This window comes from Lepus europaeus, chromosome 9, assembly GCF_033115175.1.
Source record: "Lepus europaeus isolate LE1 chromosome 9, mLepTim1.pri, whole genome shotgun sequence".
Classification (NCBI taxonomy): domain Eukaryota; kingdom Metazoa; phylum Chordata; class Mammalia; order Lagomorpha; family Leporidae; genus Lepus; species Lepus europaeus.
The window spans coordinates 75,217,333-75,230,305 of record NC_084835.1 but is presented as its reverse complement, the minus strand read 5'-3'; the positions used below and the strand labels follow the sequence as shown (position 1 = coordinate 75,230,305).

Genomic DNA, 12,973 nt, shown 5'->3' with positions numbered 1-12,973 from the left:
CCTACCTTCAGTTCAATAAATATGGTGAAATGGCTGGATAATGAGTGAGTGTGTGGTTTTGAAAGACCAAAGTGCTATCCATAGGAGATGGATAACCCACAAATACTCTTTCCAAAAGCCCACCCTTAATTCTGCTGTCCCATTTCCTGTATTCCTTAGACTTCTGCTGTATCCTGTATGGCACCTAGCTTGGCACTCAAACTTACTAAAGTTTTTGTTTAAAAGATTCATTTTATTTATTTCAATGGCAGAGAGAGAGAGAGAGACAGAGAGACAGAGATCTTTCACCACTGGTTCACCCCCAAAATGACCACAATCATCAGGGTGGCAGGTGCCCAGGTACTAGGGCCATCTTCTGCTGGCTTCACAGGCACAGGCACACTAGCAGGGAGCTGGACTGAAAGAGGAGCAGCCAGGACTCAAGCTGGTGCTCATATGGAATGCAGGCATCACAGGATGCAACTTAATCCACTGTACAACAATGGTGGCCCCCTTAGTAAAGTTTTAAAGTATACTCACTATCAGATGATTAATTGATGGACAAGTTTCACTTATTGCATATTTTTTAGGAAACAGGTTGGTAGTTTCTTACACAACTGAATGTACAGATACCATTCAATCCAGTAATTGTACTTCTAGGCATTTATTCCAGGGAACTGGAAATTTATGTTCACCTAAAACCTGTACAGAATGTTTATGGCAGCTTTATTCATAATGGCTAAAATCTAGAAACTACCTAGATATCCTTTATCAAGTAAATGTCTAAATACTCTGGGGTATATCCACTTCATTGATATATACTATATGATTTCATATGTACAATATCTTTGAAATAATAAAATGTCAGAAATGGAGAACAGAAGCTTGAGGAGGGGATGGAGGTGAGAAAGAGATGATGTGGCAATAAAAGGACAACAGGGAGGTAATTACAATACTCCTTCCTTGACTGTATCAATGTCAATATCTTGGTTATAATATTGTGCTATAGATTTTTAAGATGTTACCAGTGGGGAAGATGTGTAAAATATATGAGAAATCTCTCTGTAGTATTTCTTACAACTATATATTATCAACAATTATGTCAATTAAAGTTTTTTTTAAATGGACACATTCAATAAAGTATATGCAACACACTGAGGTGTTCACAAACACATATACCTATGGTGCCACAAAATTTCTTCTTTCCTTTTTTCTCTGATGGTTTTGTTGTTATTTCTGTATTTTTTTTTAAAGATTTATTTATTTATTTGAAAGTCAGAGTTACAGAGAGGCAGAGGCAGAGAGAGAGGTCTTCCATCCACTGGTTCTGCAATGGCTGGAGCTGTGCCAATCTGAAGCCGGGAGCCAGGAGCTTCTTGCGGGTCTTCCACGTGGATGCAGGGGCCATCTTGTACTGCTTTCCCAGGCCATAGCAGAGAGTTGGATCAGAAGTGGGGCAGCCGGGACTTGAATTGGTACAGGCGGCAGCTTTACTCACTATGCCACAGCGCCAGCCCCTGTATTTATTATTACTAAGGATTTTATTTCCTTCTACTTCTAATGGACATGATATTGATCATTTTGAGGCTATTTTCACAATTGGTGCCATTTGTTGTTTTAGAATCCTTATTCTGTAAGTCCCTCTGTGGCCTTTTATACATAGTTCTGAATTTTTTCTATCATGACCAAGATACCACTTATAGAACTACTGGTTTGTACTTCAATCTCTGGCAGTTCTGTAACAACAAAGTAGAATAGTATCTTCATCATTTCACACATAGAAGGAGAGTTCTTAAAGGTAGCACTCTGCTCCCTGCCACCTCAAATATCCTTGTCTGGTTCTCAAGGTTCATGAGCTCAGTGTTAGTATTGTACTTCAACAAGTGGCCATTGTTCAGAAACCTTTGATGATTGGCTGTTGATCAAATTTATCTTTGGTCCTTTTCATCTTGCCATCATTTCTCTGCCAAAGTTTAATACATTCTGCTGGTATCACCCTCATTGGATTCCCACTTTATTTTTTGTTATCTTTGCCTAATGCAGTTTATGTTTTGAATTTTTTTCCCATTTACTGGAATAATTTTAAGTGTCTACATTGTGATGTAAATCCCTGATCAGAGAACACATGCCTGCTATGGGAGGCTTATTTCATTTTATTTTCACTTTATTTGAAAGGCAGAGAGACAGCCAGAGATCTGGTTCACTTCCCAAAGCCTCCAGCAGCCAGGGCTGCACCAGGCAAAAGCCAGGAGCCAAGACACAATCTGTGTCTCCCACATGAGTGGCAGATACCCCCATATTTGAGCCATCATCTGCTGCTTCTCAGTGTGCACATTAATAGGAAGCTGGATCCAAAGCAGAGGAGCCAGGACTTGCACCAGACACTCAGATAGGAAATGCAAGTATTCCAAGAAGTGACTTAACCACTGTATCCCTATGAGTTTTGACTAAGGAGAGAGCAGGCTCAGCTCAGCATTTTATTCATTTTCATGCTTTCATGTAAACTTTCTTTCTGCTTTCTCTTTCAGTGACTACAGAAAAAACCCAAGAACATACCACCAAGCAGGTATTTTCTTATCATAAAATGTAATATAGACTTTTGTTTTAATTTTTACTAATTAAACATTTGTAAATGTAAAACAAAAGGGTATTATTGGATATGAGAATAAACCAGTCACATGTGGATGAACACACACTTTCTTTGTCTCCCTCCACCCCAATCTACCCAAAAAAATGGAAAAAAATATACAAACAGAATCTTCCAATTCTAACTTGTGTTCTCCTGATCATATTGTTGCCTCTGTATTGATACTATCATGGCAGCAAACAGAGACTTCCATCTGTGACTACTCTGCAGCTTGCTCCCAAACAGCTAAAAACTGAACCCCTATCAGTGGAAATGTACCCCCAGTTGACTTTCCATTGACATCTTTCATTTCTACTCACAGTTAGCCAACACCCTCCTGTCTACTTCACTACCTTCTTACTTTTTATATTTCTGGTAGACAGAGTCTTGGACCCATGATCACACATAAAAACCAAGATTGACCTTCACTGGAAGCCTGCCTTACCCCATTCCACCTTCTCTGTCCATAGGCCACTGTAGCTGCTATTTCTGCACATGCTGCCTGTGCACTAGATTCTAAGAATGCAGACACTGGCCTGGAGCAAAATATGTTCAGATTTCACTCACAGATACAAATCTGGATGTCTGTTTTCTTCCTCCTCTGGCATAAATTATAACTCGTCCTTGCCAAGGAGAAGAATGGTAAATCTACTTTTACCCAAGCGAAGGTTCATTTTTCTAGTGTACTCCAAGAGAATTTATAATTCTAGATCCCTCTGTTAATGCACCCAAAGTTTAGGTTAGGTTCTACCAGATATCCTGTAAATCATCAAGCTTTGAACATGGTTAACTCACTTGACTAATATAATATACCACAGATTTAGTGGGCAGAATTGGAAGTCTCTCAGGTATCATTTGGCTTTTGAATTTAATTGTAAATGTTTACTTATAGGAACACCCACTTTTATACTTGAAATTGTCATCATTGTGTAATAGCAAAATCAGTTGGCCTTTCAAATAGTTTATTTGCCTTCTGAATTTAGTTTCTTTATCATTGTGTTTTCAACTATTTGTACTGGTATGTACTCAAGGTGGTTTCATAACTGCAGTTGAGTTTATTGGTGTCATTTTTATTTATTTAAGTCACATAGGGGATATATTTCCTTATAAAAATACCTATTTATCACATTAATGTAACATGTAAAAGCAGTTGGTCAAAAATATATTAAGACTACTTCTTATGGGCAAATTTTCGTTTCCATGTCTTCCTTCCTTTTGCATTTGGCTAAACTAATAGAACATACAGACACCAAGACAGAACAGCAAATATGTACTGAAAATCTTACACATTGATTCGATGCCAGATAAAAGCATAATAGTTTCCATTCCCAATAACCAGGTGAAATTCTTTGGACTTTAACATATGAGGAAAGAGTCTTAATATTTTGTTTATACAGTCATTTCCAGAACAGATAGTTATATTATACAATCGTTGTCTGCCAGCTTATGTTTCTAATCCTATAATGGAATTTCTATTCATTCTACCAAGTAAGAAGGTACTCCCACACTGAAGACCGCACTGGCAATACAATTCAAAGAGGCATCTTACACCTTTAACTTCTCTAAATTCTGCAAAGAGTCATCGCCTTTTTTTACAACACTGGCACCAAAACAATCTGGCTCTTGAAAAACATTTTCAAAAACTCACTTTGGATAATCAATGTGGTATTCTTTCTCTGAAAAGAATGTAAAATGGAGCACTGCTGAGTGCTAATCTTGCCTCTAAATCCTTCCCACTAGGCACCAGAGACTGTGTAATTACACTGAAATTGAAAATCAAGTCCTTCTTTTGTTTCCATTAGTCAGGCTATGAGCTGTGCACCAGTGTGAGAACCAGGGTTGGAGTGGAGGGGAAGCTCTAGCCTGCTGGCCAATATCCAGTGTGTGTTTTTAGACCACAGCTATTTTGCCACACCTGAGCTCTGAGAACAACTATTTGAGCCCTCTGGAGGAAATGCTGGGATGCTTTCCTGTGTGATTCACTGGGGAAATTAGTATGCTTTTTAAAAGTAACTTGTTAATGCAGCTTGTTTACAAGAAGAGGACAAAAACGTGCAGTGAACTGTGTGGCAGCTCATGTCCCATTCTGGGATGAATGCATGACCCATTTTTTTTTTCAGCTGTCTCTTTGGCAAGTCAATGCTATAGTAATTTTCTATCTGAAAAAAAATTGTTCCTTGTAAGCAATGAAATCTTTAGGTTTGGGGAATAATTTTTGAAATGGTAGATTAAAGATAATTCCTTACAACACTACCAAAAAATTCTTTCACAATGAAATTAAAATATGGTCAGCATGATAATGGGAAAACTGAATGTAAAAAAGTTTTAATTTAACTTTTGGAAACTACTTTGTTAACCATTGAAACTTAGAGTAAATTAATACCTTCTGTTTGTGTCTTTTCCTATAGTAGATCCTTGAAACTCAGAGTGAAGAAAATGCCTGGTGATTGTGCAATTAGGTGACAAAGAGGAACACTAAATATGTGGGGCTATTTCATGTTCATATTGTGGAGAATATTCACAATTCAATGCCCACTCTGAGAAAACTTTGTCTTTGTTTATTACCTTATCATCACCAGCATGCCAATATAGCTAAAAGTTTGTTTTGTAGGACTATCAGAACTAACGATCAAACTGTGTGGCTTAAAACCACAAAAAGTATTGACTCACAGTTCTCAAGTCCAGAAGTCCACAATCAAGCTGTCACCAGGGCCAGGTTCCTACTGAAACCTTTATGGAAGAATCCTTCCTTGCCTCTTCTTTGCTTCTGGTGGTTGCCAAAAATCCCTGGCATTCCTTGGCTTGTAGCCTCATCACTCCAATCTCTGCCTATGCCATCACATGGCTGCCCCCCTCTCCCAGCATATCCCTCCTTTTCCTGGACAGACTCCAGCCATGTTGGCTTAGGGCCCACACTCATAACATGATGACTCTATAAAGACCCCATTTCCAAATAAGATTACATTCATGGATATTGGACTAAGAATTCAACACATTTGTTTGGGGGACACAATTCAACCATAACAAACCGGAAACCTCAGACATCTACACTCCATCCATCCTTTTGACTACTGAGCACTTTTGGTGTGATATTTGCATACCTCTCCAGTCCAGCAGCTCCTCATCATGGCCCCTGCTTCAGTCCAGGTTCCACTTCCGTTGCTTAGTGGCTGCCCAAGGCTCTCCTGTCAGTCTCACCACATTTCTGTTCATCTTTCATTCTGCTGAGGTTTGCTTTCTAAATAACAACCTTGTATCCCTTCTCCATTGAAAACAAATTAGAAAAATCTCCCCCACGTTTAACAGCAGTTATTAACCTTGCTTGTGCAATGCAATCTCATTTTAAATTTATAAGCATAGATCACAAAACCCCAGCCCCAACTCCAAGCCCAAGCAGTTCTAGATGGATAATTGTAGAGTTGGGTCCAGACAGAGCACATCCATTAGACCAGACCAGGACAGTCATGTTCTTTACATGGCTCCAGACATCACAAACCCAGCAATGCAGAGATGTGAGTATGTTTTTTCCTTCTAGGTCTCATGTTTAATAGTTTTATATCCAATTGAGCACACAGGAAATCTGGAAGAAAGACATAGCTGCTGAATTGGGCCCTGTGTTTAGACAGGGTAGGATTGGACTGGGACATAAAAAGCACAGCTTGTGCTTGGCGGATCCAGAGAAAGAGGCTGCTCTGGCTTCCCAAAATGAGGGGATAGGTGGACAGATCGTGTTCCCCAGGAAGTTGTACTCCAGGCTTCTGCTGGGGGGGGGGGGGTGAGTGGAATGGATATATATAGTTCTGGGTGGGGCTTAGAACCTCCTGGCAATCTGTAGTCAGAAAACTGAGGCATGAAATAAGAGAACCCGCTCTCTAGTCACCCAGAGACCTGATTGAGGCATTCCCCAGCCTTGATGGGGGTAGGGATGGTCACTTCCCAGGAGTCCCCAGCCTGGTTCCAGCTTCCACCCTGCCCTCTCCTTGAAGATATATGGGACCACCTAGGGAATCTAGTTGGCAGAATGGCTTTCAAGAAGAGAGGCCTTTCAGAGCAATGAAGCAGGCCACAGACCTGGGTGGGAACAAGGACCAAGTCTTGGGTATAGCCCCCTTTAACACTGAAGTATTTGCACATCCATTTATATTCCTGTTCTAGGCCCCACCAATACTGGGGGCAATCCCACTGGACATCTACAACATTAAAAACTCAATATATGATTCTAGTGATTTAAGATTTAACAAAGACATGCCTGCTGTCTACAGAGTAAATTCCTAACATCATGAAATCCAAGGCCACATGATTCTGTGCTCCATTGGTGAAGATACTCCCCACCATCCTAGACTTAATTCCCACTCTACTCTTTTATATAAAACTTCTGTGTCCTTTATGAAACAATTCCACCAACATACCAACCTCCTTCTCTGCATGTGCAAAATTTACACAATGTTTTCCTTTCACACAGATAAAAATAATTTCTCCCTCTCCTATGATCTTGTTCTATTTTGTCTGCTCTTTTGCTTTAGACTTTTACTTTTTCTACTCTATAATCTAATCATTTATATCCCGATATGATAGTTATGACTAGAATATAGTTATGACTATCATAAAAAGGGTGATGTTATATTTGGTTCATCTTTGTATCCAGTCTTAGGCCTTGCAGGTCATAAGAACGCTACTTATTGCTGGTTAAAAGTAAGCTCTTAAACCTACTGCATTATTATCCTAGCTGCTAGAGAGATTGCTAAATTTGAGAGTTTTACACATTCCTGTACACTGAAATGTTCAAACCTGATGTGTCATTGATTCTTGTAAGAGAGTTACCTGGTATTGTATTCTAGGTAAGGAATCCAAACCAAAAGCAGAAGGACAAGTCAAGACTGCTTGTGGTCATAGCAATAGTGATCACACAGTCAGAGGGAGGAAAGAATAAACATTCAAGGAGAGGGGTCATTGTTGCAGTGCAGTGGGTTAAGCCACTGCCTGCAGTGCCAGCATCCCATATGGGCACCAGTTCCAGTCACAGCTGCTCCATTTCTGGTCCAACTCCTTACTAATGCACCTGAGAATACAGTGGAGGATGACCCAAGTGCTTGGGCTCCTGCACTCACATGGAAGACCTGGAAGAAAATCCTGGCTCCTGGCTTTGGCCTGGTCCAGCCCTAGCCATTGTGGCTATTTGGGAAATGAATCAGCAAATGGGAGACTCTCTCTTTCTTCCTCCCTCCCTTGTTTCAATTAAATAAAAATAAGTCTTTTAAAAAAAAGAAAGAAAGTGCAAGGAGATTCAGATCCTTGCTTTACTTTTATGCTCACATTCCACATCGCCGGCAGAATGCTAAGTACTTTGGCTGAGCCAAGAGTTGGACACTTGATTTTTTTCTCAATGGTAAACAAGATGATGCCATTCACTGTTGCTTTTTTAGTGTAGCGTGAACTTTAGAACTTCTAAATTTGAAGTGGGATTGCATTACCATGCACTATTCTTATCAAAATGGCCACGTACTGGAGGAGACTGTTTTGACTTACAAATAATTTCACTTTGCAAATTCAGCACCAATGGAACTAGTAAAGATCCCACTCCTCTCATTCTCTTTTCTAAGACCACATTCTAGAGTTGGAAGTTGCACCTCTTAAAAGCTATCCAATTTGTTTTGCTCATAAGAAATACTTGAAGTTCAAGAATGGATCAAAAAGTGATGGCATTCATGGTGCTGAACCAAGAAATTTTCATAAAGGATGGTCTTTCCTAAAGGCCAATGGCTTCATACCTAGAAAATACTTAGATATGAATGTCAAAGGGTTGGGGCCTTTAACTGGAAGACACAAAAGCTAAAATACTGTGTAAGGATATATGTGGGAAGGTATGTAGAGTGACAGGACAAAGCGAGAATGAGAAAATGGTCCTTGGATGTTTAAAATGTATGAACAGCAAGAAGAAAATAATGGGTGCGGTAAACACTGCAAAAAATATTCACTATAGAATATTCAGATAGTTCCCACTCAGGCACCCAGAATGCTTCTGAATAATTGCACTAGTCATTCAATTCTCTATATCTTGTTTGTTTGCCACAGCAACGTTAAGAGGATTAGCAGTTTAAAGTACACCTTATACCCGTGAAAACTTAGGATTAAAGTGAGGTTTAGTAATTTTCCAGGTTCTGCCATGCTTTGCACTAAATTCATAATAGTAATTAATAGTCCAAATTATTATTATACACTTCATGAACTTTCTGATATAGGCATTAGGCTAAATTTTACATTAAGTTGTCTCATTTAAGCCCCGCAGCAGTGTCACTGAGAAATAGGTACAGGATAAGGGATTCAAGAGGTTAAATATGTTGCCCAAGATCAGGCAATCAACTAGAGAGTGGGAGCACCAGCCATTATTCTTGGTGACTTTAAGTAACTTTATTTAAAGGCACACAGCTTCTGGATGGCAGAGCTCAAATCTGAATCCAGGAGAGGCTCATTCTGAAATCCTGTCCTCTCACCACTATGCTGCAGTACTGCTTTCTCTGGAAGTTGTTTCATTCATTAAATGAGCACCCTCATCAGCACCCCAATGTTGATACCAACACTGAAGCAGCTGTGAAGCTCCAGAATACAGGTATTTATGGTGTAGCTTGTTTTTTCCCAAAGCATTTTAACAATCAAGATGAGCATACATCGGAGTCTGGGGTCCCTGTTGAGCATTAAATTACTTTTTTTAATTAAATAAGTGAAAAATAAAGTGAAGGTAATCTAAGAGGAAACTATGTCCCCTGAAAAGAGATTAGAAACTGGAGGAAAATGTACATTAGGATCATCTATTGCCTGTTGGCAACTTTCCTCGGCAGAGCGCAGCCAGAAATATCATGGATATAAACTGAGAATTGAAGTACAGCCCTTATTCTCACCCACTGTAAAATGTTCTCCTGTTCTCCTTGTGTTTTCCAGAAAAGCACCTCGTTTCTGAAACCTCTCAAACATTCTTCATTGCTAGTAATAATAGTATCATTGTATATGTACCCATGTGTGAAAATATGGAATACTAAAACTCTGAACTGAAAATGTAGCATTTACTAAAAAGATTTTTTAAATAGTTAATTTACCATCAAACAAAAGAACCACATTATGTAAAATGCTGTCATTCAGTAGGCTGATGGACTCTATTCTATGAATAATTTTCTAGTCAATCTGTTTCTCTTCATTTTTTACTCTCTTTTGAGTTTTTCTAATCATATTTCCCTCTCCTTGCTAGCATCTGTCCCTGAAGATGAGCTCAGTAGCTCAAGTTTTTCAGCTTAGCAAGTTTTACTACTGCCATCATTTGGGATTTTTCTCTTAACACATAGCAATGAATCTCAGTAGTCAAGAGCATAATAGATTCTTCAGCATTCAACAACTCAAGTAACACCTCCATATGGAAACTTATTTAGTTAAAGCCACAGACATTTTGGGGTTAGAACCAATTTGTCATCATGTTTGAATATGCATTCTAAAAAACAGCATTTACTTTGTATACCTTTAAACTATTATACTGAATGAAAGACTTAGGAGAAAATTCAGTATTTTCTGGAATTGTGTGAAAGAGGGACTATCATTTTGGATAAAAGTTGCTTATTTATATTTTAATTGTGTTTTAAGAAGTCATGATCATTAATACTAGGTCAGTTATATGACTCAGGGAAGATTCACACAGGGTCCATCCAGGCATGTGGGGAATGAAGCAGCAGATGAAAGTCCTCTTTCTCTCTCTGCCTTTTTCTCTCTTGCTCTGTCACTCTGCCTTTCAAGTAAATAAATAAATAAATCTAAAAAAAAAAAAAAAAAAACAGAGTTAACAGAGTTAGGGGAAATGCCCCCAGAGAGTTTTCCACCTCTCACTAGAGAAGAAAAAGTGATCACAGTTATCCCTTCCATTATGCATAAATTGAAATCAATTTTATTTAAACTTTATTTTTTAAAGTAGCTTTATCAGGGTCTGGCACTGTGGCATAGTGAGTAAAACTGCTACCTGCAGCAGCAGAATCCCATATGGGTGCCAGTTTGAGTCCCGGCTGCTCCACTTCTGATCTAGCTCCCTGCTAATGCACCTGGGAAAGCAGCGGGGAATGACCCATGTGGGAAAGCTGGAGGAAGCTCCTGGCTCCTGACTTCAGACCAGCCCACTCTGGCCATTGTGATCATTTGGGGAGTGAACCACCAGATGGAAGATTTCTGTCTCTCTCTCTCTCTCTTCTAACTCTGCCTTTCAAATAAATAAATATATCTTTAAAAATAATAAAATAGCTTTATCAGAAAGCAATTTTATGGGGAGGAATAGAAATATAAATAGGGAAAATGTGGAGTACCAGTAAGAATCCAGTGAAAGCTCCCTCGTCTTTATTATCCTTAATGTGGAAAAAGTTATTATCCACAGAAGTGTTATGTTGCATTCTGGGGTCGATCCTCAAAAGAGGATGGAATAAACAGGACTCTTCACTGTTTCATCACTGGTATGTGCTGTACTCAAAATGTATTAAAAGGGAATATTTCCATCATTCTTTTACTGGGTAATTCAATTAGGCCAATGTTCTGTGGATGCAGAATAATGCAATTTACTATGTTGAATGATTAGCCAATCAGATTTCCCTCATTTTCTAAGGCAATGGATTAACTAAAATATGACCATAAACAAAATAGATTTTATTAGGCATAATCTACTTTGTAAACAAATGAAATTAATTCTTTGCCTGACTTAAAGCTTTGAAAATGAAAGACCAAAATTAAACACATGCTTCCAATTTTGGTTCTGTTACAATGATGACACTTAATATAAAAGTTACAATTTAACTTCCCCTCAAGTATTCTATACTTGAAACTAAATGATTCTTAGAAATATGTTCATCAACAGATGGAAGCCACTTACGGCCTCATAAACTCCAAAGCAAGTGAAATTATCTCAGCAAAATAGAAAGAGATTACAATCAAGTCTCATCTGGTTATCTCAGAGATGATGAATGCATTGCTATTGGTTCAATGATGCAATGAATATTGACAGATAATCACCCTTCTTCATGCAAGAGAAACAGTGAAGAGATAAATGCCAGTGCTGTATGCTTTGCATCAATCAATAAGCAATTTCAGCATGTTTCCTATGTTCAGAGCTGTGCTAAGTGCTGTGGAGGATACAGAAGAAAACTCCAGCACCATGCCTATGCCAAAAGGGTGCTTAATCTTGACAGACAAGACTGACATACCTGACACAGTGCACAGAATCACAAGGAGCATGTTAATCCTTGCTTACTAAGTAACTACACACTACAGATAGTGTGGGAGTTTGGAGAAGCTGACAATCAATGAAAACTAGAAAAGGATCCTGGAGGACTTTGAAAACCAATGCTATTCCAGTTTGAGTCAGCGAGAAATATAATATGAAAACACAAAAAAAGTTTGGAAAATGAGCACAGAATTTTTCTTGAAGCTAAGGGATCCTGTTTGCTGCCCCTTCTCTGGTGCCAGCTTTCAATGTCTCTTGGGGCTCTTCTGATTTTTCTCCTGCTTCCATTCGTACCAGCATTGAGTCCATTTTCCACTTGGCTGGCAGAGTGAGTTTTATCAAATATAAGTCACACCATGTGACCCTCCTGTTTAAAACCCCTAGGAGTTTATATTACATTTCTGATAAAATGTACAGTTCTTAACATGACATGATATTCCTAGGAAGTAAACCTATCCTCCTCTTTGACTTCATTTTGTGTCCCCGCCCTTCCCACTCATGCAACAACCAAACCTTTTCTGTTCTCTGTCCTTCTACCTGTCCAGGCTCATGGCCATGCAAGACTCTTTTGCACCCCTTCTCCATGCCTGACAAGCTGCACTCTCAGATCTTGGTTTCCTTCTTGCATTTGGACTTTAGCTTAATTAGTTCCTCCATGGATAGGCAAGATCTATCCCTGTCCATGGACATCTTTTTAATGTACCTCCCCTACTTGTCCTCTGACACTTATACTCTTCCATGTCACTTTGTTTAATAACGTTGGCATCACACTCAGAACCATCTAAATGTTCCTTGTTCATCCATTTGTTTACTTATTATCTCCCACTGCTGTGAACCATCCATTTTCCCTTGTATGAGGACCAGGTGGATTAATAAACTGTAATGTGACTTTTTATCAAGAAATGCCAAGATGTGTTTGTTCCTTCCAAGAAGCAGATTACAGAATTATAGCAAGAAAGGGAGGTGATGATACAGTGTTTTCTGGACTTTAAGAGAATTATTCTTGCTTCTTTATATATCTGTGTCTGTAAAAATCAGATCAGGTGGAATCCTGTCTATCAGTGCCTCAATATAAAAGATAGGGGCCAGCATTGTGGTGTCACAGGGAAAGCTGCTGCCTGTGATGC

The 12,973-nt window shown here is 38.9% G+C and overlaps 1 protein-coding gene across 2 annotated transcripts in view; it reads left to right on the top strand.

Moving 5' to 3' along the window:
• Positions 1–12,973, top strand: part of CHST9 (carbohydrate sulfotransferase 9) — a 250,548-nt gene that overhangs the window by 219,669 nt on the left and 17,906 nt on the right. For both annotated transcript variants that reach the window (XM_062200249.1, XM_062200248.1), the window contains exon 4: positions 2,508–2,545. In XM_062200249.1, the coding sequence (XP_062056233.1) occupies positions 2,508–2,545 (38 nt within the window). The remainder of the gene's footprint in view (positions 1–2,507; positions 2,546–12,973) is intronic.